Genomic DNA, 25,464 nt, shown 5'->3' on the forward strand with positions numbered 1-25,464 from the left:
TCCCCAAACAGTTGCTGCTGTTCCTTCCATCTTAGAGCCTAAAACGGTCAGTTGGATGCTTTAGGCTGGGTAAGAAGCGAGAAAGTCAAATTAATTGCGCAAAGCCAGACCCAGTTAATAATAATGATGGCATTTATTAAGCGCTTACTATGTGCAAAGCACTGTTCTAAGCACTGGGGAGGCTACAAGGTGATCAGGTTGTCCCACGTGGGGCTCACAGTCTTAATCCCCATTTTACAGATTAGGTAACTGAGGCACAGAGAAGTTAAGTGACTTGCCCAAAGTCACACAGCTGACAATTGGTGGAGCCGGGATTTGAACCCGTGACCTCTGACTCCAAAGCCCGAGCTCTTTCCACTGAGCCAGGCCCCCCCCCAATCCCCCCCCCAGTTTTGGGAACATCAGGCAGTAGGGAGCTTGGGGTCCTGCTAGAACTCATATCACCTTAGCACAGTGCTGTGCACACAGAAAGCGCTCAATAAATACGATTGAATGAATGCAGTTGGTCAGTCATATTTTTGAGCACTTACTGTGTGTAGAGCACTGAACTAAGCACTTGGGAGAATACAGTATAACAGGCATATTCCCTGCCCACAACGAGTTTACAGTCTAGAGGAGGAGGCAGACATTAATATAAGTAAATAAATTCCAGGTATGTACATTAGTGCTGTGGGGCTGGGAGCTGGGGTGAATGAAGGGAGCAAGTCAGGGTGACACAGAAGGGAGAGGGAGAAGAGCAAAGGGGGGCTTAGGGAAGGATTCTTGGAGGAGTTGTGCCTTCAATAAGGCTTTTAAGAGGGGGAGAGTCATTGTCAGATTTGAGGAGGGAGGGCGTTCCAGGCCAGAGGCAGAACGCAGGCCAGAGGTCGGCATTGAGATAGACGAGATCGAGGTACAGTGAGAAGGTTGCATCCCATGCCAGCATAGGAGTGGGCCCCAGAAATGAGCTAGGACCACTTCAGCCTGCCCCAGCCCCATCCTGGCTCCGGCAGTGAGCCGACTCCTGGATTTCCAGTCCTTGCAGGGCTTGTAACTCAAATGCGTGCCAGAAATCTTGTGGAACTTGTTGTTTTTCAAGCGTTGAACTTCCAAAACCATAGAAAATAAGTGTGTTTCCTTTAGTAGTTGGTGAGTGTTGTGTGGAGCAACGTAACATGGAACTCCAATCTTCCTGATCCAGGAAATCGTGTGAAATCACAGTCTGCTGCTCTTTTCGGATCCAGAAAGATGAATTCAGGTCACTTTAACACAGATCATTTTAACACAATCATTTGTGTCATTTGGATGATTTGTACACTTCATGAAACATTTCTTTTTGGCCATGTAGGTAACAGAGCTCAGAACTGAAGAACAATCAGCTCTGCTGTATGTGCTTACATTAAGTGAGTTGCATATTAATCAATAATAGTTGTGGTGTTTGTTAAGCGCTTACTATGTGCCAGGCACTGTTCTAAGCGCCGGGGTAGGTAGAAGATCATCGGGTCGGACTCAGTCCATGTCCCACATGGGGCTCACAGTCTTAATCCCCATTTTACAGATGAGGGAACTGAGGCACAGAGGAGTTAAGTGACTCGACCAAGATCACAGAGCAGACAAGTGGCAGAGCTGGGATTCATGCTCTATTCATTAGGCCATGCTGCTTCTGCAGTGAAGCAATAAAAAAAACTTGGAAATGTTCTTCTTCCAGCTCGAGTCTGTGTGCAGAATAACACGATCCACAGGTTGGCATAAATAGCTGAGGTTTAGGAAGAAACAGTTGTGTGGCAGGTGGCATTCATCAAGGCGTGATGCTGCTAAACTTCCCAGCCTTTGCATCAGCCTTACTTGACAATACACAGGATATGTCTTATCTACCTAACCCCAAGAAACCTTCCTCTTTCCCCCTTCCCACCCTCCCCCCCTACTCAAGAGGTAGTTTGATAACCAAATCAAACTTGTTGAGCTTTGATGAAATGTGGCTTTTAAAAAAGAGGAAAATGAAAAACCATCCACGTTTTGAGCCGATCCCTTGCAGATATTTTCGTGACAAGGCTCCAACAGTAGTCACGTCCACCATCTTCAAGAAGAAAGGCTCAGTTTCAGGGCCAGATAAAGTCTGGTTATCTCTGAGAAGAGAAAGGGCAGCTGACTATAGAAGCTATCGGGATTTCTCTCTGTTTCTCGATGCCAGCAAGATTCTAGCCAGAATCCTTCTGGACAGGCTCCTTAAAAAATAAAGTTAGCCATGCACACTACCTGAATTGCAGTGTGGCTTCAGATCAAAAACCAGCACAGCAGATATCATCTTTGCAGCACAACAGTTACAGGAAAAGTGCAGAGAGCAACTTGAAGACCTCTGTACTGCTTTTGTAGACCTCACAAAAGCATTTGACACCATCAACAGGGTCTGAACTCTGACAACTGCCAAGCAAGTTTGCTGGCCCTGAGAAGTTCACAAAGATCTTTCAACTACTCCGTGATGTGTCAGAGTTGAAGGGGCACCATCTGACCCTTTGCCCACCACCACTGGAACGTAAGCCAGAGCTGCGTAGTGGCTCCAGTTCTATTTCACCTGTGAGCCAGTCATTGGGCAATCAATCAATCAACCAAGCAGTCTCATCTATCTTGCCACTAACCCCTTGCCCACATCCTACCTCTGGCCTGGAACTTCCTCCCCCTTCCTATATGACAGAGCACTTTCAAAGCCCTCTTAAAATTACATCTCCAAGAGGCCTTCCCCAGCTGGCCCCTCATCCGCCCTTCTCCCTCTGCTTTCTGCATCCCACTTGGATTAGACCCTTTAAGCACCTGATATACACCCCACCCTCAGCCCCACGGCACTTAGGACATATCTATAATTTATTTTAATGTCTGTCTCCCCCTCTAGATGGTAAGGTCCTTCTGGGGAGGGAATGGGTCGACCGACTCTGCATGGTACTTTCCCCACCGATTAGTACAATGCTGTGCACACAGTAAATGCTCAATAGAGTGTCTACTGTGTGCAAGGCATTGTACTGGACACTTGGGGAAGTATTCTCGTGATAATTTGTGATATTTGTTAAGCGCTTTCCTGTGTGTCCGGCACGTTTCTAAATACTGGGTAGATACATGCTAATCAGGTTGGACACAGTCGCTGCCCCACATGGAGCTCATAGCCTAAGTGAGAGGGAGAGTTGGTATCGAATCCCCATTTTGCAGATGAAGGATCTGAGGCCCAGAGAAATGAAGCAACTCCCCCAAGGTCACACAGTAGACAAGTGGCAGAGCTGGGTCCTCTGACACCCAGGCTCTTTCCGCTGGGCCATGCTACTGCTCATATTTTGTACAGTACAGAAGAGTAGATATAGACAATCCTTGCTCATAGGGCGCTTACAGAGTAGAGGGGGCACTGCTGCATGCTTAGATGCATACTTAAGACAGGCAGATAATCAGGAATTACCTCCGAGTCAGCTCATCCCTATGGACTGGCTAAACTCAGTGTCTTGCTGTGAGAAGTATTGTGGCCTAGTGGCTAGGGCACAGGCCTGGGAGTCAAAAGGACCTGGGTCCTACTCCCTGCCCCACTACTTCTCTGCGGCTGTTACCTCACGGGGATTAAGACTTTGAGCCCCAAGTGGGACATAGATTGTGTCCAACCTGATTAGTTTGTCTCTACCCCGGTAAGCGCTTAACAAATACCATTTAAAAAAAAGTAGGCTATGCCCAGGAAGCTCTTCCCACAACCGAAAATTTTCATAGGCCACACAAAAATAATTATTGTCATTGATTTCTATTCCCTAGACAGTACACTACCCAGTGATGCTTTGAGAGACAAGGTAGTAGGGAATACATTTAAAATTCAGCATAGCTTTTGGGAGACTAAAAGTTTGACAACAGGGCATCAAGCTTCATATGCAAGTGAAGGTCTTCTACCAGGCTGTAAGACCTGATCCTTCCATTGAAGGAATCAGCTACTAGAGCGGTTTCACCAGCATGATCAATGAGCCCTGCTTTTTTTTATGGTATTTGTTAAGCATGTACTATTGTCAAACACGGTTCTAAGTGCTGACAAAGTGCCCTTCCCCACATTCAAATCCCACCTCCTCCAATAAGCTTTCCCCACTTAATTTCCCAGCATCCTGAGCCATATAATCTCCTCAGCCAACTCCAGCACTTAGGAATTTATTTACACCTCCCTTAGCACTCGTGTGTGTGTGTGTGTGTGTGTGTGTGTGTGTGTATGTTTCCTCAATTTAATTATCAATCATTCAATCAGTGGTATTTATTGAGCACTTACCATGTGCAGAGCACTGTACTAAATGCCGGGGAGGGTGCAGTACAACAGAGTTGGTAGACACGATCCCTGCCCTCAAGGAGTTTGCCGTCCAGTAGAGTTTGACAGCTCTGTTTGTTCATATTTGTATTTTTGTCTCCCCCATTTAGAGTGTGGGGAGGGAGCATTTCACGTCTTTATTCTACACTTCCCAAGTACTTAGTACAGTGCATCAACTGGGTGCTCAATAAATGCTGCTACTACTGCTAATAATAATTATAATTATGGTATTTGTTAAGCGCTTACTATGTGCCAGGCATTGTTTTAAGCGCTGGGGTAGATGCAAGATAATCAGGTTGGACACAGTCCCTGTCCCACTTAGGGTTCACAGTCTTAATCCCCATTTAATAGATGAGGGAACTGAGGCACAGAGAAGTGAAGTGGCTTGCCCAAAGTCACACAGACAAGTGGCGGAGCCGGGATTACTAATACTACTACTCAGGCTCAGACTGACTGAGGAGAATAGGGTAACATTCAAGACCATTCCAGCAGCAGCCTCTCCCATGTTTCTTATTGCTATATTTTTTTTAAAAAAAATTTGGCGCCATAGACCTTACCAGTATTGCGAGAGCAGCGGACACCGTAGATGCTCCCAACTTTTCCTGTCCTGTATTAGCATGGCGTAGTGGATAGAGCATTGGCCTGGAAGTCCGTCTTCTAGACTGCGAGCCCGTTGTTGGGTAGGGACCGTCTCTATATGTTGCCAACTTGTACTTCCCAAGCACTTAGTACAGTGCTCTGCACACAGTAAGCGCTCAATAAATACGATTGAATGAATGAATGAAAGTCAGAAGGTCATGTGCTCTAATCCTGGCTCCACCACTTGTCTGCTGTGTGACCTTGGGGAAGTCACTTCCCTGGGCCTCAATTCCCTCATCTGTAAAATGGGGATTGAGACTGTGAGCCCCATGTGGGGCAGGGACTGTGTCCTACCTGATTTGCTTGTATCCACCTGAGCGCTTAATACGGCGCCTGGCACATAGTGAGCGCTTAACAGATGCCATTATTTTTATTGTTGCAAGAACTGTTCAAAATGCCTGTCGCATTTTTGATTTTTTTAATGATAAAATCTGAAACCTCAAGACCCAGTCATTTGATTGCAAACGAGCTTGGTTTGTACAGTTGCTTTATAGCTCCCCTGTGATGACTGTCATTTTAGGCAGTGTAGGTTTTTACTAAACTTTTAGTTTTTAACTATTTGTTATTTTTAACTTTTAGTATTTTAGTGTTTTTCAAGAATTTTTCACTCCAAATTGCTCTAGGGCTGTCCATTAAGGCTTGGCATAGTACATGTACAGAGTCTTTATATAAACCAGATGGGAAGCAGCGTGGCCCAGGGTATGGAGCACGGGCCCGGGAGTCAGAAGGACCTGGATTCTAATCCCAGCTCTGCCACTTGTCTGCTAAGTGACCTTGAGCAAGTTACTTAACTTCTCAGTGCTTCATTTATCTCATCTGTAATATGGAGACTGAGACTGTGAGCCCCATGTGGGACAACCTGATTACTTTATATCTACCCCAGTGCTTGGCCCATAGTAAGTGCTTAACAAAATCTGTAGTAATAATAATGAACTTGTATCTACCCCAGCACTTAGTACAGTGGCTGGCACGTAGTAAGCACTTAGTAAATACGATTTTTTAAAAAAGTACATTTAGAGGTACGTTTCTTTAGTATTTCTAAAATATTTGTTTCAGTGTTCTGTTGAGCATGCTATACCCAGAGAGATAATCAATCAATCAATGGTATTGAGTGCTTACTATGTGCAGAGCATTGTACTAAGTACTTGAGAGAGTGCACTATGAGAAGCAGCATGGCTTAATGGAAAGAGCCCGGGCTTGGGAGTCAGAGGTCATGGGTTCTAATCCCGGCTCCACCGCTTGTCAGCTGTGTCTGGGCAAGGGCAGCTGGGCAAGTCACTTAACCTCTCTGGGCCTCAGTTACCTCATCTGTAAAATGGGGATGAAGACTGTGAGCCCCACGTGCGACAAGCTGATCACCTTGTACCTACCCCAGCACTTAGAACAGTGCTTGGCACATAGTAAGCGCTTAACAAGTACCAACATTATTATTATAGCAGAGTTGGTAGACATCGTCTCTACCCACAGTGAGTTGACAGACTGGTAATCAATTGGTCAGTTGAAATTTTGAGGGATGCGAGGGATATTCTGACCTACTGCAGCCCAGCCTGCACAATTAATTCCTACTGCGAGCTTACTCATGGTGTCCTGATCTTGTCTGTCTCGCCTCCGATCCCTTTCCCACCTTCATTCATTCATTCAATCGTATTTACTGAGCACTTAATGTGTGCAGAGCACTGTACTAAGCATCTTCCCCCAGCCTGAAACTCCCTCCCCTTCCATATATGCCAGACCACCACCCTCCCCCCCTTCAAAACCTTATTATTATTATCACTACTACTAATAGTAATGGTATTTAAGTGCGTAACTCTGTGCCAAGCACTGTACCAGGCACTGGGATTGATACAAGCAAATCGGGTTGGACACAGTCTCCGTCCCAGGGGGGGCTCACAGTCTCAATTCCCATTTTACAGATGAGGTCATTGAGGCCCAGAGAAGTGAAGTGACTTGCCCAAGGTCACACAGCAGACCAGTGGCCGAGCCGGGATTAGAACCCATGAAGTCACATCTCCAAGAGGCTTTCCTCAGCCGTCTCTTCCTTCTGTGTTCTCTGTGCACCTGGATCTGCGACCTTTGGGCATTTTGATATTTGCCCTACCCTCAGCCCCACAGCACTTATGTGCTCATCTATAAATTTGCATATAAATCCTTTATATTAATGTCTGCCTCCCCCTCTAGACTGTAAGCTCATCGAGGGCGGTGACCATGTCTACCAGTTCTCTAGTACTCTCCCAAGCCCTTAGTCATTCATTCATTCATTCATTCAATCGTATTTATTGAGCACTTACTGTGTGCCAGAGCACTGTATTAAGCTCTTGGGAAGTACAAGTTGGCAGTCCTGTGCTGCGCACACAGTACGCGCTCAGTAAGTACCATTGGTGGTGATATCCTGCAGGATGTTGGCCTCAGTCTTACTGACATTTTCCTGGAAATAGAGAAGCTTCTCACTAAGTTTTTTCTGTTTGGTTTTTTGATTTTTTTTTTAAGTATTTAAGTGCTTACTATGTGCAAGGCTCTGGGGCAGATTCAACCTAATCAGGTTGGACACAGGCCCTATCCCACATGGGGCTCGGAGTCTTAATCCCCACTTTCCAGATGAGGTAACTGAGGCCCAGAGAAGCGAAGTCACTTGCCCAAGGTTTTACAGCAGACGAGCGGCAGTCGGGATTAGAACTCAAATCCTTTCCCTATCCACTTGGCAGTGTTGCTTCTCATAAGTTCTCATAAATGGAGGTAAGGGGGTGGTCAGTACCTTGAAGGATAGGGTCAGAATTCAGAGGGGCCTTGGTCAACTGGAGCAATAGAAACAAAGTGAACAATGTTTAACCAGGAGTTCAGGGTAGAACACCTGGAAAGGAAAAATAAACAGTACAAATACAAATGAGGAAAGAGTGGTTTTGTGCAAGTGCTACAGATTAAGATCTAGGAGGTTATAGTAGTTAAAATGACCATGAATCACCAGTGTAGTGCTGTATTAAAGCAAACACAATCTCAGGATACATAAACAGGAGTATTGTATGTAGGAACCGTGAGGTAATCTTCTCATTTTGCTCTGCCTTGTCCAGACCACTACTACAGTTCTGTGTCTTGTTCTGGGCTCCACAACTAAAAAGGGATGTGGAGGGACGCAAAGACACATATAAAGAGTTGCAAAATAAGATGTATGGCAAGTAAAGAGGCTGGGATTACTTAACCTGGAAAAGAAAGACTAAGGGATGATTTTAATAATGGTTTTCACGTGCATGAAGGGTACTCACACTGAGAAACTGCACTATCTCTGAAAGGAGAGCCAGAGAAAATAGGTTTAAACTTCAGACAAAGGGATGTGAGCTAGCTGTAAGTTTCCTGAGTGGGGTTTGTTAAGCATTGTGGAGGGGGTTACTAGGGGAAGGACTTTTTAAAAATAGGGTAGATTTCCTCAGGATAAATTTTATTGTGATCCTACTTGATATAAACTAGATGGCCCCTCAAGCCCCCATTATGCCTTTTTTTTTGCCAGACTGAGTGCAATGCACTGTCCTAAACACAATTTATAACCTGTTTTCATTCTTGGCTTCTAAATCCATTGCACAATTTAAAATTTTGATTAAAGAAAGCGCCATCAACACATTGGCCATTCTCCAATGGCTCCTTAGTTTCTGCTTCAGGGGTGTCCTCCTTCAGGTCAGAACTCCGAGATACTGATGAACCTTGCTCTTTGCCCCAAGGGTTAACAGACTAATCTTCCAGATTGGCAGCACAAGTATTAAAGGACTAAATAGCTAAGTATTTAATGAACACAATTCACATTCGTGTGTATTCACTCATTCATTCATTCAGTCGTATTTATTGAGCACTTAGTGTGCAGAGCACTGTACTAAGCACTTGGGAAGTACAAATCGGCAACATATAGAGATGGTCCCTACCCAACAGTGGGCTCACAGTCTAGAAGGGGGAGAAAGACAACAAAACAAAACAAGTAGAAAGGTGCCAATACCATCAGAATGGAGTTATAGTTATGTACACGTCATTAGTAAAATATAGTAAATATATACAAATAAAATAGAGTAATAAATATGTACAAATATATACAAGTGCTGTGGCGGGGAGGAGGAGGAGGAGAGGAAAATGGGGGGGTTCAATCTGGGAAGGCCTCCTGGAGGAGGTGAGCGCTCAGTAGGGCTTTGAAGGGAGGAAGAGAGCTAGTTTGGCGGATATGTGGAGGGAGGGCATTCCAGGCCAGAGGAAGGACGTGGGCCAGGGGCCGAGGACGGGACAGGTGAGAACGAGGCACAGTGAGGAGGTTAGCGGCAGAGGAGCGGAGGGTACGGGCTGGGCTGGAGAAGGAGAGAAGGGGGTTGAGGTAGGAGAGGGCGAGGTGATGGAGACCCTTGAAGCTGAGAGTGAGGAGTGTACCAAGTTGTGTACCAGGTTGGCCCTTGGAACTAAATAGGGCAGTGAGCAGGGTTTAAAAAAAAATTAACAGTATTTAAGTGCTTACTATATGCCAGGCACTGTACTAAACACTGGGGTAGGTACAAGCTAACCAGGTTAAATACAGTTCATGTCCCACATGGGGCTCACAGTCTTAATCATCATTTTACACATGAGAACTGTAGGCACAGAGAAGTTAAGTGATTTAACCCTCCGCTCCTCTGCCGCTAATCTCCTCACCGTGCCTCGTTCTCGCCTGTCCCGCCATCGACCCCCCGGCCCACATCATCCCCCGGGCCTGGAATGCCCTCCCTCTGCCCATCCGCCAAGCTAGCTGTCTTCCTCCCTTCAAGGCCCTACTGAGAGCTCACCTCCTCCAGGAGGCCTTCCCAGACTGAGCTCCTTCCTTCCTCTCCCCCTCGTCCCCCTCTCCATCCCCCCCTTCTTACCTCCTTCCCTTCCCCACAGCACCTGTATATATGTATATATGTTTGCACATATTTATTACTGTATTTATTTTACTTGTACATATCTATTTTATTTTGTTAGTATGTCTGGTTTTGTTCTCTGTCTCCCCCTTCTAGACTGTGAGCCCACTGTTGGGTAGGGACTGTCTCTATATGTTGCCAACTTGTACTTCCCAAGCGCTTAGTACAGTGCTCTGCACACAGCGCTCAATAAATACGATTGATTTATTGATTGATTTGCCCAAGGTCACACAGCAGACACGTCGAGGAGTTGGGATTAGGACCCGGGTTCTTCTGACTCCCAGGCCCATGCTCTATCCACTGTTCATTCATTGTCATATTTATTGAGAGCTTACTGAGTGCAGAGCACTGTACTAAGCGCTTGGAAAATACAATTTGGCAACAGAGCCAATCCCTACCCAACAATGAGCTCACAGTCTAAAAGGGGGAGACAGACAATGAAACAAAAAAAAACAAGTAGAAAGGCATCACTAGCATAAATATAAATAAATATAATTATAGATCTATACACATCATTAATCAAATAGAATAATAAATATGTACATATATACACGAGTGCTGTGTGGCAGGGAGGGGGTAGAGCAGAGGGAGGGAGTAGGGGCGATCGGGGGGAGGAGGAGCAGAGGAAAAGGGGGGCTTAGTCTGGGAAGGCCTCCTGGAGGAGGTGAGTTTTCAGTAGGGCTTTGAAGGGGGGAAGGCCACACTGCTTCTCAGGTTGACAGAAGAGCCGACAAAATGGTCGTCAACCTGTATTTTTTCCTAATCTCCCCAGCCCTTGCATGTTTCTGTCTGCATATGTGCTTTGGCTGTGCATGGATTCTCACCATCTGGCATGTATGCATTTGAAAATAAAAGCCGCGGGGGGTCAGGGTATGCCTGTGTAGCCAGGGGACAAATGGGGTGAGGAAACTGCACCTTCCCCCTCACCCCCCATTATCATTCTGGAGTCAGCCCGTACTATATCTCTGGTGATAGAGTTGCTAGGTGAATGAATGTCTCTTTCCTCCTTTTTTGCTTAAGATGGATTCATGAAAGTTGTCATTCACTGGTAATGGTAAACTGAAATTAAGAGTCGCAATTGCTTGCCAGTCCTCAAACGCCTTTCTTACAGGCCAGCTGTGTTTATGGTTTGAGTCAAAGATCTTGGCTTAAACTTAATGATGCTTCATCTCTGGTTTACATTCACCATGTTACCAATCATGCGTAGTATACTTAGTGGGCGTTGGCTATGTTCTATTTAAGTAGAAAGCTGCTTTGGAGACTGAAAAATGCTTGAGGGGAGGAAAAAAAAACAGATAGAGGGTGGGATTGACTCTTTGTAGCTTTAGATAAAAGATCTCAGAAGTGCTCCAAGTGCAGAAGTGGTTGTGTAAATTATTCTTACCCTTCATCTGTGGCATTCCCCACAATCCTGAATGGGATTGCCATTCTAAGAAATTATGCCAAAAAAGCAAAATTCTCCTTTTATGTACTGAAATGCTTTGTTACTTTTTAATAACTGGGATCCCACCAAAATTATAACTGTACAAGTATTTACAGCTTTTTTTTGTTTGTTAGTATCTTAATTTGGTTATCTTATTAAGAAAGATTGCAAATCTTGGTTTTGGGTAAACAACCTTTGTACTGTTGAAGTTGTGATATAATTCTGTTTAATTTTAGAAATTCCAGTTGATTTACCTATTGACAAAGTGAAAGAATGACACAGTTTTTCCATTTTTGAGTTTGAAAGACTTGTTTGTGAGATCTTGACTGTTGGACTGCTGTCCAACAGCAGTCCATTTTCATTCAAGAGCTACTTAAGACTAAGACTTGAATGTAGCAATTCTTCATCTGAAAGTGGTCTGAGTGTCAGCCTATTGCAGCGTGACTTGTTGAAAATAGCTTTGAGAGGGCTATCGTGAACTATTACGTTTTTCTAATGATCATTATCATCATCATGGGATTTTACAGCAGACAGGGAGGAGTTGCTGAAGCAAATTGGGGAAAACACAGCAAGATGTTTTAGACCAAATTGTTAAAAGTAGACATAAACACATTACCAGCCCTGTGTGGCATTCTCCCAAAAGTTCTGGAGGAACTTGGAGAGGAAGTTGCAGAACTGCTGGCATCTAAAAGAAGGGTTCCAGGGTTGAAGCTGGGAATTAAATACCAGGGATTTTAATTTAATTTCTAGATCTGGCAGCTGGCTATGATCTGTAGTTAAGTTTAGGACCAGTTAACATGGGGTGGGGGTGGGGGGCGGGGAGAAGAAAGAGAGAGAATGAAGGAGAATACCAGGTGATCACTGGTTTTTCCAGACACTGAAGAGGCAAGATCTCTACACTGTAAGTAGGGAATGTGTCCCCCAATTCCATTGTATTGGTCACCCAAGCACCTAGTTCAGTGATCTGTACACAGTAGGTGCTCAATAAATACCATTTATTGATCTCCAGGATCCTTCTACCAGTGCTCAGAGCAGCGTTTGGCACACTCTCTCTGTTGCCAAATTGTACTTTCCAAGCGCTTAGTACAGTGCTCTGCACACAGTAAGCGCTCAATAAAAACGATTGAATGAATGAATAGTAAGTGCTTACCAGATACCGTATTTCTACTGCGGGGACTTCAGGAGTTAAGACCAGAAGCTCATCCTTGGGGTGAGGGTAGAATGCTGCTCTTCTCTGATTCTGAATTGCATATAAAGGCCCTGGTAACCTTAAGGGAGCCCCTTCCCCTGTCACTAGCCCTAGCTCTAGCCCTCCCTCCTCATCTCAGAAACCTCCACTGCTTGCCCATTCCTCTTTGCATCAAGCAGAAACTTCTGAAGAACTTTGGCTTTCAGGCACTCAATCAGCTATTTCCGTGCTACTTTTCACTCTCCCTTCCCACTGCACTCCTGCTTGCATTGTTTGTTCCTCTCAAGCTAATGTACTCACTGGGCCTTGTTCTCATCTCTCCAGCCACCGACCTCTCACTCACACCTTTCCACTTGCCCAGAACTTTCTCACCCTTCAAATGTGACAGATCTCCGCCCTTCTGAAACCACATCTCCTCCAGAATGTCTTCCCTGGTTACTTTCTACCCTCCTGATATCCTCCGACTGCTGCTTTTTAAAATGGTATCTGTTAATAATAATAATAATAATGGTATTTATTAAATGCTTACTATGTGCAAAGCACTGTTCAAAGCGCTGGGGAGGTTACAAGGTGATTAGATTGTTCCACGTGGGACTCAGTCTTAATCCCCATTTTACAGATGAGGTAACTGAGGCACAGAGAAGTTAAGTGACTTGCCCAAAGTCACACAGCTGACATTTGGTGGAGTCAGTATTTGAACCCATGACCTCTGACTCCAAAGCCTGTGCTCTTTCCACTGAGCCATGCTGTTTCTCTAGTTTAGAAAACAGCAAACGAAATGATGAACCGTAGCATGTCTGAGAGAGGCAAACCCAATTCTGTTCAGTTCGTCAAGCTTTCAGTGATCTGAATTAGCCGTGGTCCCGACAAGTTAAGCATTTCAGCACTTCTGTAGGTAGCACTTCTGTATTCATTCATTCAGTCATATTTATTGAGCGCTTGCTGTGTGCAGAGCACTTTACTAATAAGCACTTGGGAAGTACAAGTATGCACCTGTGTACTCAAAACATCCTGTGGCCCTTATGGACATACATATCTTCTTTCCTTTTTCCTCTTAGCCGTAATTTCAGTGTCTCTTTCCTGCTAGATGGTAAGCTTCTTGAGGGCAGAAACAATGGCTGCTAACTCTAGTCATCCAATACTTGGGCAGTGCTTTGGCCACAGGCCGAGAAGCAGCATGGCCTAGTGGAAAGAGCAGTGGCCTTGGGAGTTAGAGGACCTGGATTCTAATCCGGGCTCCACCACTTCTCTGCTGTGTGACCTTGGGCAAGTCGTTTCACTTCTCTGGGTCTCAGTGCCCTCATCTGTAAAATGGAAATTAAGACTGTGAGCCCCACGTGGGACCAGGGACCATATCCAACCTGTTGGTCTTGTATCCACTCTAGTGCCTGTCAGTGCCCGGCACATAGTAATCCTTAAATACCATAAAAAAAAAAGCATTTCATGAGTACAACTCATTGATTGGTTATTGTTGCTTCCAGAGAAAACCCATTTCCCTAGCTAGGCAATTATGTCCCTTGCCTTGCTTTTCTAGGCTCTTTGCTATGGATTTGGCAGAGTGGGGAGTGGTTGGGAGCGGAAAGAGTGGCTCAACACTGGAGATGCTCTTACAACCTTTTCACCATCACTGTGAAGATGTGGAACCTTCAGTCTGGAAGGAAAGATGAAGAGTGAGAGGGGTCATGAATGATTGAAGTTTACCGAATTGTTCATGAAATCCCTCATCTCTCGGACTGAGAGACACCTTGAAGCTTGAATGTGGCAGGTTCAGGATGACGAAAGGAAACCCTCGATGCTGTGGGTAGTAAGTGTATGGAATTACTTATCACAGGGCGAATGGAGGCAAAAAAAACCCCAGAAGGTTTAAGAAGGACATAGCTAAATTGATGTGTGAGTAGCCTGTAGTAAATTATTCAAGGGATAAGTTAAGGGATGTTAAAAGGAACATTCTTAAACATGTATTTGGATGTCAAGGAGGGCAAGTATCAGATTGTTCATCCAAGCATCCATTGGTACCTTGTTGCAGATAAAATCCTGGGCTGGATGGGGCATTCATTCATTCATTCATTCATTCAGTTGTATTTATTGAGCGCTTACTGTGTGCAGAGCACTGTACTAAGCACTTGGGAAGTACAAGTTGGCAACATATAGAGACGGTCCCTACCCAACGGTGGGCTCACAGTCTAGAAGGGGGAGACAGAGAACAAAACAAAACATATTAACAAAATAAAATAATTAGAATAAATATGTACAAATAAAATAGAGTAATAAATACGTACAAACATATATACATATATACAGGTGTGGGGCATTCCCCACATTGCATTTCTTACATCCTTATGCATTATTCTTTTTGTAAGTCAGTGGTATCATATGCTAGGAGCAGTACAGCTGAAATTAGCAATACCTTGGATTTATGTAATACCTTAAGTCTTAAGAATTCTAAATTCAGTGGACATAGTCTCTACCTTCAAGAAAAGAATAATGAACATTTCTTCTGAAGTACGTTGACAACATTCGCTGCCTCCATTTCCTCTCCACCCAACTCCCTTCTTGACCTTCTACAATTTTTCGACCCTTTTCGCTCCACTGAGATGGGGCTCTCCAAGGGCACCAATAAACTCCTCCTTGCCAAATCAAACAGAGTTTCCTCAACCTCCTGGCTGCCTTGGACACCACTCCCTTCTTCTGGAAACATTATCTAAACTTGGTTTTTCTGAAACATTTCTTTCCTAGTTCTCCTCTTACCTCTCTGGCTGATCTTTCTTAGTATTTGGCTGGCTTTTGCTCTGCCTCTCTTCACCCCCTCCCCCCCATCTCTGGGTATCTCTCAAGAATCTGTTTTTTGGGTCCCCTTTTCTTCCCATTTTAAACTCACTCCCTCAGGTAGCTCATCTGCTCACATGGCTTCACATGGCCAGTTCTATGCAAGTGTCTCCCAAATCAATCTGCATCACCATCCCTGACTTCTCTCCTTACCTGCAGTCTGACATCTTCTACCGCCTCCAGAACATCTGTACCTTAATAATAATTGTGGTATTTAATTGCTTACTATGTGCCAGGCATTGTACTAAGCGCTGGGGTGAATTCAAGCAAATAGGGTTGGGCACAGTCCCTGTCCTTCATGGGGTTCATAATCTCAATCCCCATTTTATAGGTGAGGTAACTGAGGCGCAGAGAAGTGAAATGATTTGCCCAAGGCCACACAGCAAACAAGTGGCGGAGCTGGGACTAGATCTCCAGCACCTCAAGCTGATTTGTCTAAAACTGAATTCTTCTTCTTCCCTCAATCAATCAATCAATCGTATTTATTGAGCGCTTACTGTGTGCAGAGCACTGTACTAAGCGCTTGGGAAGTACAAGTTGGCAACATATAGAGACGGTCCCTACCCAACAGTGGGCTCACAGTCTCCTCTTCACCCAGTCCTCTCTTCGAATCAGTCATATTTATTGAGCTCTTACTGTGTGCAGAGCATTGTACTAAGCGCTTGGGAGAGTACAGTATAACAATGGAATAAACACATTCCCTGCCTACAAACAAGCTTACATTTTCCCATCACAGTGGATAGTACCACCATGCTCTCAAACCTGCAATGATGGCATTATTTTGACTCCTCCCTTCTGTTTCAACCCCCACATCCAGTCTGTCGCCAAATTTTGTTGTTATTATCATTATTATTTTATGGTATTTGTTAAACACTTACTTTGTGCCAGGCAGTGTACTAAATGCTGGGGTAGATACAAGCTAATCAGGTTGGAAACAGTCCCTGTCCCACGTGGGACTCACAGTCTTAATCCCCATTTTCCAGATGAGGTAACTGAGGCCCAGTGAAGTGACTGACCCAAGGTCACACAGCAGACAAGCGGTGGAGCTGGGATTAGAACCCAGGTCCTTCTGACTCCCACGTCTGTGCTCTATCCATTAGGCCATATCCTGTTATTTCTCTCATCAGGTTTCCATACTCCTTCCCTTCCTCATTAACTTAACAGCCATCATGCTGGCTCAGGTACTTGTCATATCCCAGCTTCGTCAATCACCATCATCAGTGGTATTTGAGTGCCTACTGTGTGCAGTACCAAGCACTTGGGAGAGTTGGTAGATACATTCCCTAATAACAACCATGCAGTCTAGAGGGAGAGGACAGTCATTGATATAAATAATTTATATAAAATTTATAGATCTGTAAATAGACAACTGCCACCAGCCTTTTCACTTATCTCCCTGTCTCCAGTCTCACCAGTCCATGCTTCACTCTTCTGCCCGAATTATTGTGACCAGTGTCCTACACTCCTCCCCTTTCCTCAGAAACCTCTAATAGTTGCCCATTTGCCTCTACATTAAGCAGAAACTCTTGGCCATTGGCTTTAAGGCCCACAGTCAGCTCTCTGCTTCCTGCGTATCCATTCTTCTCTTCTACTACACCTCAGTTTGCAATCTTCATTCCTCTCAAGCTAATCTGTTCACTATATAGAGAAACAGCGTGGCTCAGTGGGCAGAGCACGAGCTTGGGAGTCAGAGGTCATGGGTTCAAATCCCGGCTCCGCCACTTGTCAGCTGGGTGACTTCGGGCAAGTCACTTAACTTCTCTGAGCCTCAGTTCCCTCATCTGTAAAATGGGGGTTAAGATCGTGAGCCTTACGTGGGACAACCTGACCACCTTGTATCCTCCCCAGCGCTTAGAACAGTACTTTGCACACAGTAAGCACTTAACAAATGCCATCATTATTATATGCATCTTTCTCAGTGCTTAGAACAGTGCTTGGCACTTAGTAAGCACTTAACAAATACCATCATTATTCTTCTCATCGGCTGGCTCCCACTTTTTACCTCTTGTTCATGTCCTCCCTCCTGCTTGGAACTCCCTCCCTCCTTTACAACCCACAGACCCCAGCTCTCCCCATCTTCAAAGGGCTCCTGAAGTCACAACTCCAGGAGCATACCCACACACACCCACAAAAAACAAAACCTCCTAATCTCTATTCTTTTTTTGTCTTCCCACCTTGGATCCCTAACTGTCACTTTAACCCTTCTGCCACCTAAGCACTTGCTACCACAGCCTTTTAGCTCTTATAATTATAATAATATTTAAGTGCCAGACACTGTACTAAATGCTGGGGGTGGATACAAGCAAACTTTGTTGGACGCAGTCTGTGTCCCACATGGAGCTCACAGTCTCAATCCTCATTTTACAGATGAGGTAACTGAGGCACAGAGGAAGTTAAGTGACTTACCCAAGGTCACACAGCAGACAAGTCTGGGAGTCGGAATTAGAACCCATGACCTTCTGACTCCCAGGCCTGTGCTGTATCCACTATGCCAGGGTGCTTCTCTCGCAGCATCTTAAATGCATCCTAAAATACTCCACCCCTACCCCTATAAATAATTTAAGTGTGAGTCTCCCGTGCTTGATGGTTAGATGTGGGCTAACTCTTGTACTCTCCCCTCTCCCATGAGCGTAGTACAATGCTTTGAACACGGCATGCACTCAGTAAATGCTGTTGATGATGATGATAAGATGGTTGAACCAGCTCCGACTGATGAACAAACAGGTTTAGCCAGAAAAGGTTTAGCAAGAAAAGTTTTGAAAGTTACATTGATAAATCCAAGTAGATCAAAAGGTAAGGTATTTCAGGGCAAGCTTCAAATGTTCCCCTCCATTTGCAGAGGAAAAAGTTGAATTTGTTTCTTTTTATTATAAATTGTGAATTGCAACAATGGTGACACGTCTTCCAATTAAAACATTCTATTTCATTGGTGAAAGAGCCATTCTGAGGAAAGATTCATTAGTATATTGTATTTGCCAAATTATCAAGTACTACTGCTCACGCCCTTCTCACCCACTTCCTCCCGTTATTCCATCCTGTAACAAAACTCTTTGCCTTCAGACCCATTATTCCCAAAATTATTTTACTTGTCTTTTGAGTCTAAAATAAATTATGTGGGAGTAACTCTTGGAATCTTTGTGAGTTGTGTAAATGACATTAACATCACTCTGTTTTGCCCTAAACCCTCAAATTCATTTCTTGAAATATAATAGTATAAAATGGATATTTTTAGATTGGTTTTTTAAAAAGTAGCAGTGTGCTTAGACTGCATACCAGACATGTGAGATCATAGGAGCTATGGGGCAGCTTTAAACCATACACATTGCTTATGAGAGTAATTGCTTAAAAAAAAAAAAAGCCCTGGGTTCAGGAAGCCAGGACTGTGTGTTTTTCTTCTCATTAATTGTTTGACCTTGTGTTGCTTGTTTGCCATTCTGTTCTTTGCACATTAGGAAGCTACACATCTTGTTTTTAAGTAAACAAGTAAGTTTATGACAAGGTGAGGCTAATTTTAGTTATGCATTGAAATCTATTTGCACAGCTGGCAGCATAATGTATTATCTTGTCTATTTTAAAGACAAAATGTGGAGATGTCTTTCACCTCCCCTAGATTGTGAAAATCTTAGCAGTGATGTTCTGTTAGTCGACCTCTAAAAAATGTCCAGGCTGAGAGCTCAGGGGAATCCTGCATCCCCAGACTCTCCTTAGTGTGTTACACTAACACATCAGTATCTTCATCTGCAAATCCAAACCACGGCTCTATATAGGCACACACACAATCTCTCTCTCATTGTAAAGTGTCTTGGCATTGTTGAGGAAGCAATTATGCACAAATACAGAGGAGCAAGGATTGGGTCTATCATTGTAACATCTGGTGGTAGTTAAAACAAATGGGGACTTGCATACTTCAACAGTTGATGAATGGAGGTTTGTTTTAGGAAGGTGTTTCAGAAGAATTTTAAACCAAGAGGGTGGTCTTGTGTTGCGTTATTCAAAATCTAAAACTGGTAGTGAGGCCAGCTAGAACGCATTTCTCATTTTTGTACACTAAGAGTTAAGAGTTACTTGGTTGCATGGGTGATGTGTGTTTTTGGTCAAAAGCAGACCTTCAAAACGCCCTATAAATACCACTGTATTTTTCAAGAAAGCAAACGTTTGGCTGCTACCTCTCTTGGAGAGGGAGGTAAGAAGGAAAATCTAGTTACCAGAAAGCAGGCATTTCAGACTTCATCAGTTACCATGAAGGGGTGATATTTATGATGGAGAGAAGCAAATATTACTTGTTTGTACTCTGTGGCCCTGGAAAGCATGGAGATTTTGAAAAGAGTTCTTTTGATGTCTGATCTTTCCTTAAGGCAGATCTTTGAAATCCCAGATTCAGTTGACAGAGAAAGCGTCTAGAAATTTATGCTACCCATAAAGCAATTTCAATGTAATTCTCTTCAATTGCAAAACTGATTTCCAGAGGGCCTCATTTTTTATTTTTACTTCATTTCCCACAGGGTTAATTTTTAGAAACCAAACTGTAAAAGTCATTTTTGGTTTAAAAAAATACAACAACATTAAAAGGATCACTTCTTTTCCATCCTTTCTGAGACAATGTTTGTGGTTTCAAGTATTCTTGTTCAGGCGCAGCATTTATTTTTGGAACAGGAAGTTGATCTGTCTTGTGACCTTGATAAAATGGAGTCACTTCATGGTGACTGAGGAAGTCTTCCTATTATGAAGATGCCCCCAGACAGATGCGCCTGCTTTTTGATCATTTAAACTTCATAGTGCCTTTAGGGGAGGCAATTATATTGATGCAGTCTTTCATTTTGACCCAGTTTTGTGTTCTACACACTTCATAAAAGGCATACTTTCCTCCTCCCTACCATTTGTGCAACCTCTCACACTCCCCAGTTTCCTCCTTCTAACCGAGAAAGAAAAAAAAGAAACTTTGCAGCAGTAAAAACATTGTGGCCTGAGGAAAAATGGTTCTGAGAGAACTCAGCTGCTTACTTAACTGTGGCCTAATTTTATAAATTTCTTACTTACAAGCCTTACATATGTATATTACTTTTGGTAGATTATTTGGGATATGTAGTGCTAAAGCCTTGTCCTCCTAATTGAGTTCTACATATGATGAATTGTATGCTGGTGATTGACAAGCGTATAGAATCTCCAAATTCAAATGACATTGTTGTTTTTCTGGAAACTCAAACTCTTCTTTGCTTTACTTTCCAGGCATTCGGAAATGCCAAAACAGCCCATAACAACAATTCGAGCCGCTTTGGAAAATTCATTCAGGTCAACTATTTGGAGAGTGGCATTGTCCGCGGGTAAGTATGCCATAGGTAGACGTTGTTTTGTTTTGTGGCCAGTGTCAATTTTCCATTGAGGGTGTTATTTTGGTGTGTTAGTGGGCTGTTTGAAATTTTGATAACTTATTTAGCGAACTACTTGAGCCTTTTTAACCAATGGGCAATTAATTGCTTAAGGCTCAAAGCAGCCATCAACGGGATGTGCTGTTGCAGACGGAACACTCACTCCCCCTGGCCACCGCCTCTTACTTCCACCATGGCCACCAGTCAGTCTGAAAGTAGCCCTGGCATTGCTTAAGAGGGAAGTGTCTCTGCAGAGCTTCCATATATGTGGGCACCGGGGAGAGAGTGAACTTTGGTGTGGGGGTTTCCGTGAGTTTCCATTGCCCAAGGGCACACCAGTTGCTGTACACCGATCTTGCTTGCTACACCTCTATGGTTTTTACTAAGCTGAAATCATATCCTGCACTAATTAGATGCTGAATAATAGCCAAGAATGGCATTTATTCTCCTTCAACTTGTCATTAAAAGGGATACCGTTTGCTGTCTTTTATGTTATGTAATAAGGAGTTTAATAGGACATGGATGTAGGGGAAATCCTGTTTTGAGGAAGTTGCTTTACCTCATGTTGGAAATGAAGGTCAGAAATGTGTTTGGTAGTTTGTCAGTCATATTTATTGAGCATTTACAGTGCAGAGCACTGCACTAGGCACTTGGGAGAGTACAATATAACACATTCCCTGCCCACAGTGAGCTTACAGGCCGGGGAGGGGGAGAATTTAATGTTCTGTACTCAGTGATTTCGGAGACAGACCCGGGGAGAGGACAACCCTGGGAAAGAGGCAGACTCAAGGATGGGGAAGGCATGTGTGGGTGGGGAGAAAGGAGAGAGACCTGGGTCAGAGGAGAGAGAGAAAGAGAGAGAAAAGAGACACAAAAGCAAACTTAGACCTCTTTCTTCTTTTTTTCCTACTCTGAAGTTCTTCCAGTGCTAGGCTCCACCCCTCTTCTAGGGGTTGCTTGAGATAGAGGGAGTGGATAGGAAGTGCTCTTGCAAGCCCTTGATTTCATTGTGCTTTGCATCTCCAGCCCCCCTGGCAGAGAGCCAGCAGAGAATGAAGAGGGAGAGAAAGTGAAATACCTCTGCTCCCAGCAACCTGAGAGAATTTGTGTGCAATTTGAGGAGAGTCGGGTTTTTTTTTTTTTAATTCTAAAAATAGCCAAGAAAGGACCTATCTTGGTTTCAGGGCAATCTGGTAGTTTTCAGTGCAGGTCTGTTGTCTGGGGCATGACACCAAGTTCTCCATTTTATCAGGTTTCCATTTTCTTTGTGTTGAAGGAGAAAGACTGCAGAGTCTAGACTAGTAGTTCCAAAATGGGGTGCTTAAGAAGTGCAGTAGTGGGTGGGGTCAGTTAGGAAGTGAACATAACAATTACAATAAATGAAGAAAGGGGTTGTTTTCCAAGTAGCCTAACAGTGGCAGGCCTAACAGTGGCAGGCCTGACAGAGATGCTTTTTTTTTTTTTTTTGCAAGTTGGGTGTCCAATTCTTTCCAATTCAGTATTTAGAAGAAACCTTTTCGATTTAAACTCTCCGCACCTCCCAAGATTTGGATTTGGGTAATTGTTTTTTTATTTTGGTCTTTTAAAAAAAACTGATATAAAGAGGAGGTATCACTCATCCTTCCAAGAAAAGGGAAAAACCGTAGGCAGTCGAAGAAAAAATATGCATTTGACTAGTCTCATGTCGCACACACGATGGCTTAAAAAGTCAGGACAATATTCATCGGTTTCTATATTGACCCAGCCAGTGGTATTTATGGGGTGTCTACCATAAAGCTTCCGGGAGAGTACAGGACTAGTAAGATTCAGAATCCCTGTTCTCAAGGAGCTTACCATCCAAATCTGTAGATTTTCTTTCTTTTTTTTTTCTGAAAATGATTGTTTTTTGAAATTATTCTTTATCTTTAAATTTGATTTTGAAAGGCGTCTGACACCAATCAGAAATTTACTATTTGTTTCTCTATTCAATTAAAATTGATTTGAATCCAGAGCAACGATATACAGAATGTCACATTGCAAAGATGTGAAAAATGAAAAAATGAATAGAAGTACCTCCAATCCGAAGAATTCATTTTTTTTTAAAAAGGTAATTAAGTGCTTACTATGTGCCAAGCACTTTTCTAAGCACTGAAGTAGGTAATCAGGTTGCACAAAGTCCCTGTCCCATATGGGGCTCACAGTCTAAGTAGGAGGAAATTGAATCCTCATTTTGCAGATGAGAGAACTGAGGCACAGAGAATAAAGTGACTGGCCCGTGGTCACACAGCAGGTAAGTGGTGGAGCCGGGATTAGAACTCAGGCTCTGATTCTCAGGCCAGCGCTCTTTCCGGTAGGCTGCACTGCTTCATTCAGTCAGTCAGTCGTATTTATTGAGCGCTTACTGTGTGCAGAGCCCTGTACTAAGCGCTTGGGCAGTACAAGTTGGCAACACATAGAGATGGTCCCTACTCAACAGAGATATGTATTTACTAGTATGGATTGTAGCCGGTAGAATAAAGAGTCATAGTCATAGAAATTGAATTCTATTTCTCATGGTCAGGAAAAGGGAGGCATTGTTTCAGAATGTGTCCATTTTTTCCCCTTCCTTGACTTTATTGATGTTTTAGAAGTTATCACATGGGTCCGGCTTGTCACACCGTCTTGAGCCTTTGTAGAGTTCATAGCTGAACTTGCTCGTGTGGTGTAAGGTTTAAGGGAGGTTTTCTCACACCTCCCTTCCCACCACCCCCACAAGCATTGCCGGAGAAGCAGATATCAGCATCATGACCCCAACAGCTTCAGGACATCTCACTGGGCCAAAAAGAAGCAGGGGTGGGGAGCTCCCAGAAGGGGCATTGCCTTTTTATTGTTATCAGTGTTATTATTATTATTATTGTATTAAGTGCTTACTTGTGTCAAGAACTGTGGTAAGTGCTGAGGTTGATACTAGGTAATCAAATCAGATTGTGAGCCCTATGAGGGACAGGGACTATTTAAGAAGAGTGGAGATTAGGTATTTCAGCTCTGTTGTACAGAAGAAGAAATTGAGACATAATAATAATATTTGTGGTATTTGCTAAGCGCTTACTTTGTGCCAGGCACTGTACTAATCATAGAAGCAGCCGTGGCTCATTGGAAAGAGCCCAGGCTTTGGAGTCAGAGGTCACCGGTTCAAATCCTGGCTCCGCCAATTGTCAGCTCTGTGACTTTGGGCAAGTCACTTAACTTCTCTGTGCCTCAGTTACTTCATCTGTAAAATGGGGACTAAGACTGTGAGACCCCCGTGGGACAACCTGATCACCTTGTAACTCCCCAGCGCTTAGAACAGTGCTTTGCACATAGTAAGCACTTAATAAATGCCATTATTATTATTATTATTACTTATCACTGGGGTGGATACAGGCACATCAGGTTGGGCACAGTCTCAATCCCCATTTCACAGATGAGGTAACTGAGGCCCAGAGAAGTGAAGTGACTTGCCCAAGGACACCCAGCAAGTCAGGAGCAGAGCTGTAATTTTTAGTTAGTAACCACTAAATGACTTTTAGGGGCTCTTCTTTGAAAAGTGCTATTAGGCTATTACCCTATGTTTGTATCATTATTTATTTCTTTTGGGGCTTTCCAGGGCTGTTGTTGAAAAGTACCTGCTTGAAAAATCTCGCCTGGTCTCTCAAGAGAAAGATGAAAGGTAAGCATATTATCTTTGAGCCATATTTGAAAAGAGTACCTGGATTTCTAGTAAAATAAAAAGGAGAAGAAAAGTAAATGTTTGGGGGCACAGCACATTAATTTATCTGCAAGCTTTTTATGTTCGGCTGTAGTTAGAATAGGTGCCTCTTTTTTTTTTGGTATTTTTTTTTTGGACTGTGTTGTAGGCCAGCAAGACACTTGGTCTAGGGGAAAAAAAAAACCCAGTTACTATACTGTTTACTAAACTCTTTTCTGAATAAATGCAGTGGTACGAATTGACATGGATTTCTTTATTTTTTATTTTAAAAGAACTTGTCCCTTTTTCCCCCCACCAATACTATTTCTAGAACAATTGCTGAAATGACTGCTTTAAATAGCTGTCTGGCATGGGAGGGGCCAAAGACTTATTGTTTCTCTACTGAAATAAATATATTTTTTTTCTGATTTCAACCTCTAGGAATTACCATGTGTTTTATTACTTGTTGCTTGGAGTTACTGAGGAAGAGCGCCAAGAATTTCAACTCAAGCAACCTGAAGATTACTTCTACCTCAACCAGGTAAAGAATCCAGGACCCTCCCAACAGAAGTCATTTTTGTTTGGGTAATGGCTGTTTCTCTGCTGCTGTGGCTCAAAGGCATCTGAACCGTCGTCTTTCTGCTCTGCGATGAGTTGCAAGGAGCACCAAGAAAAATGGCATAAATTGTCGTATTTGTTAGGCGCTTACTTACTATGTGCCAGGCACTGTACTAAACACTTGGACAGACACAAACAAATCAGATTGGACAGAGCCCCGGGCCCACATGGGGCTCACAGTCTTAATCCCCATTTTACAGATGAGGGAACTGAGGCCCAGAGAAGTGAAGCGACTTGCCCGGGGTCACGGACAAGTGGCGGAGCCAGTATTGGAACCTAGGTCCTTCTGACTCCCAGTACCAGTCTCGATCCACTAGGCCAAGCTGCTTCTTGACTTACAACCGCTTGCAAAGCGTCTGAAATGGTTGAACGTCTTTCTTTTTCAGCATAACTTGAAGATTGAAGATGGAGAAGATCTGAGACACGACTTTGAAAGGCTAAAACAAGCCATGGAAATGGTTGGTTTTCTTCCAGCAACAAAGAAACAGTGAGTATAATTGTCCACCCCTTTTTCTCAAGCAGCCGG

The 25,464-nt window shown here is 43.6% G+C and overlaps 1 protein-coding gene across 13 annotated transcripts in view; it reads left to right on the forward strand.

Annotated features, from left to right (window-relative positions):
* MYO9B (myosin IXB) overlaps nt 1-25,464 on the forward strand; it is a 115,907-nt gene that overhangs the window by 30,048 nt on the left and 60,395 nt on the right. For all 13 annotated transcript variants that reach the window (XM_038773000.1, XM_038773005.1, XM_038772999.1 and 10 more), the window contains exons 3-6: nt 20,496-20,590; nt 24,240-24,302; nt 24,762-24,861; nt 25,325-25,425. In XM_038773000.1, the coding sequence (XP_038628928.1) occupies nt 20,496-20,590; nt 24,240-24,302; nt 24,762-24,861; nt 25,325-25,425 (359 nt within the window). The remainder of the gene's footprint in view (nt 1-20,495; nt 20,591-24,239; nt 24,303-24,761; nt 24,862-25,324; nt 25,426-25,464) is intronic.

This window comes from Tachyglossus aculeatus, chromosome X1 (genome assembly GCF_015852505.1).
Source record: "Tachyglossus aculeatus isolate mTacAcu1 chromosome X1, mTacAcu1.pri, whole genome shotgun sequence".
NCBI lineage: Eukaryota > Metazoa > Chordata > Mammalia > Monotremata > Tachyglossidae > Tachyglossus > Tachyglossus aculeatus.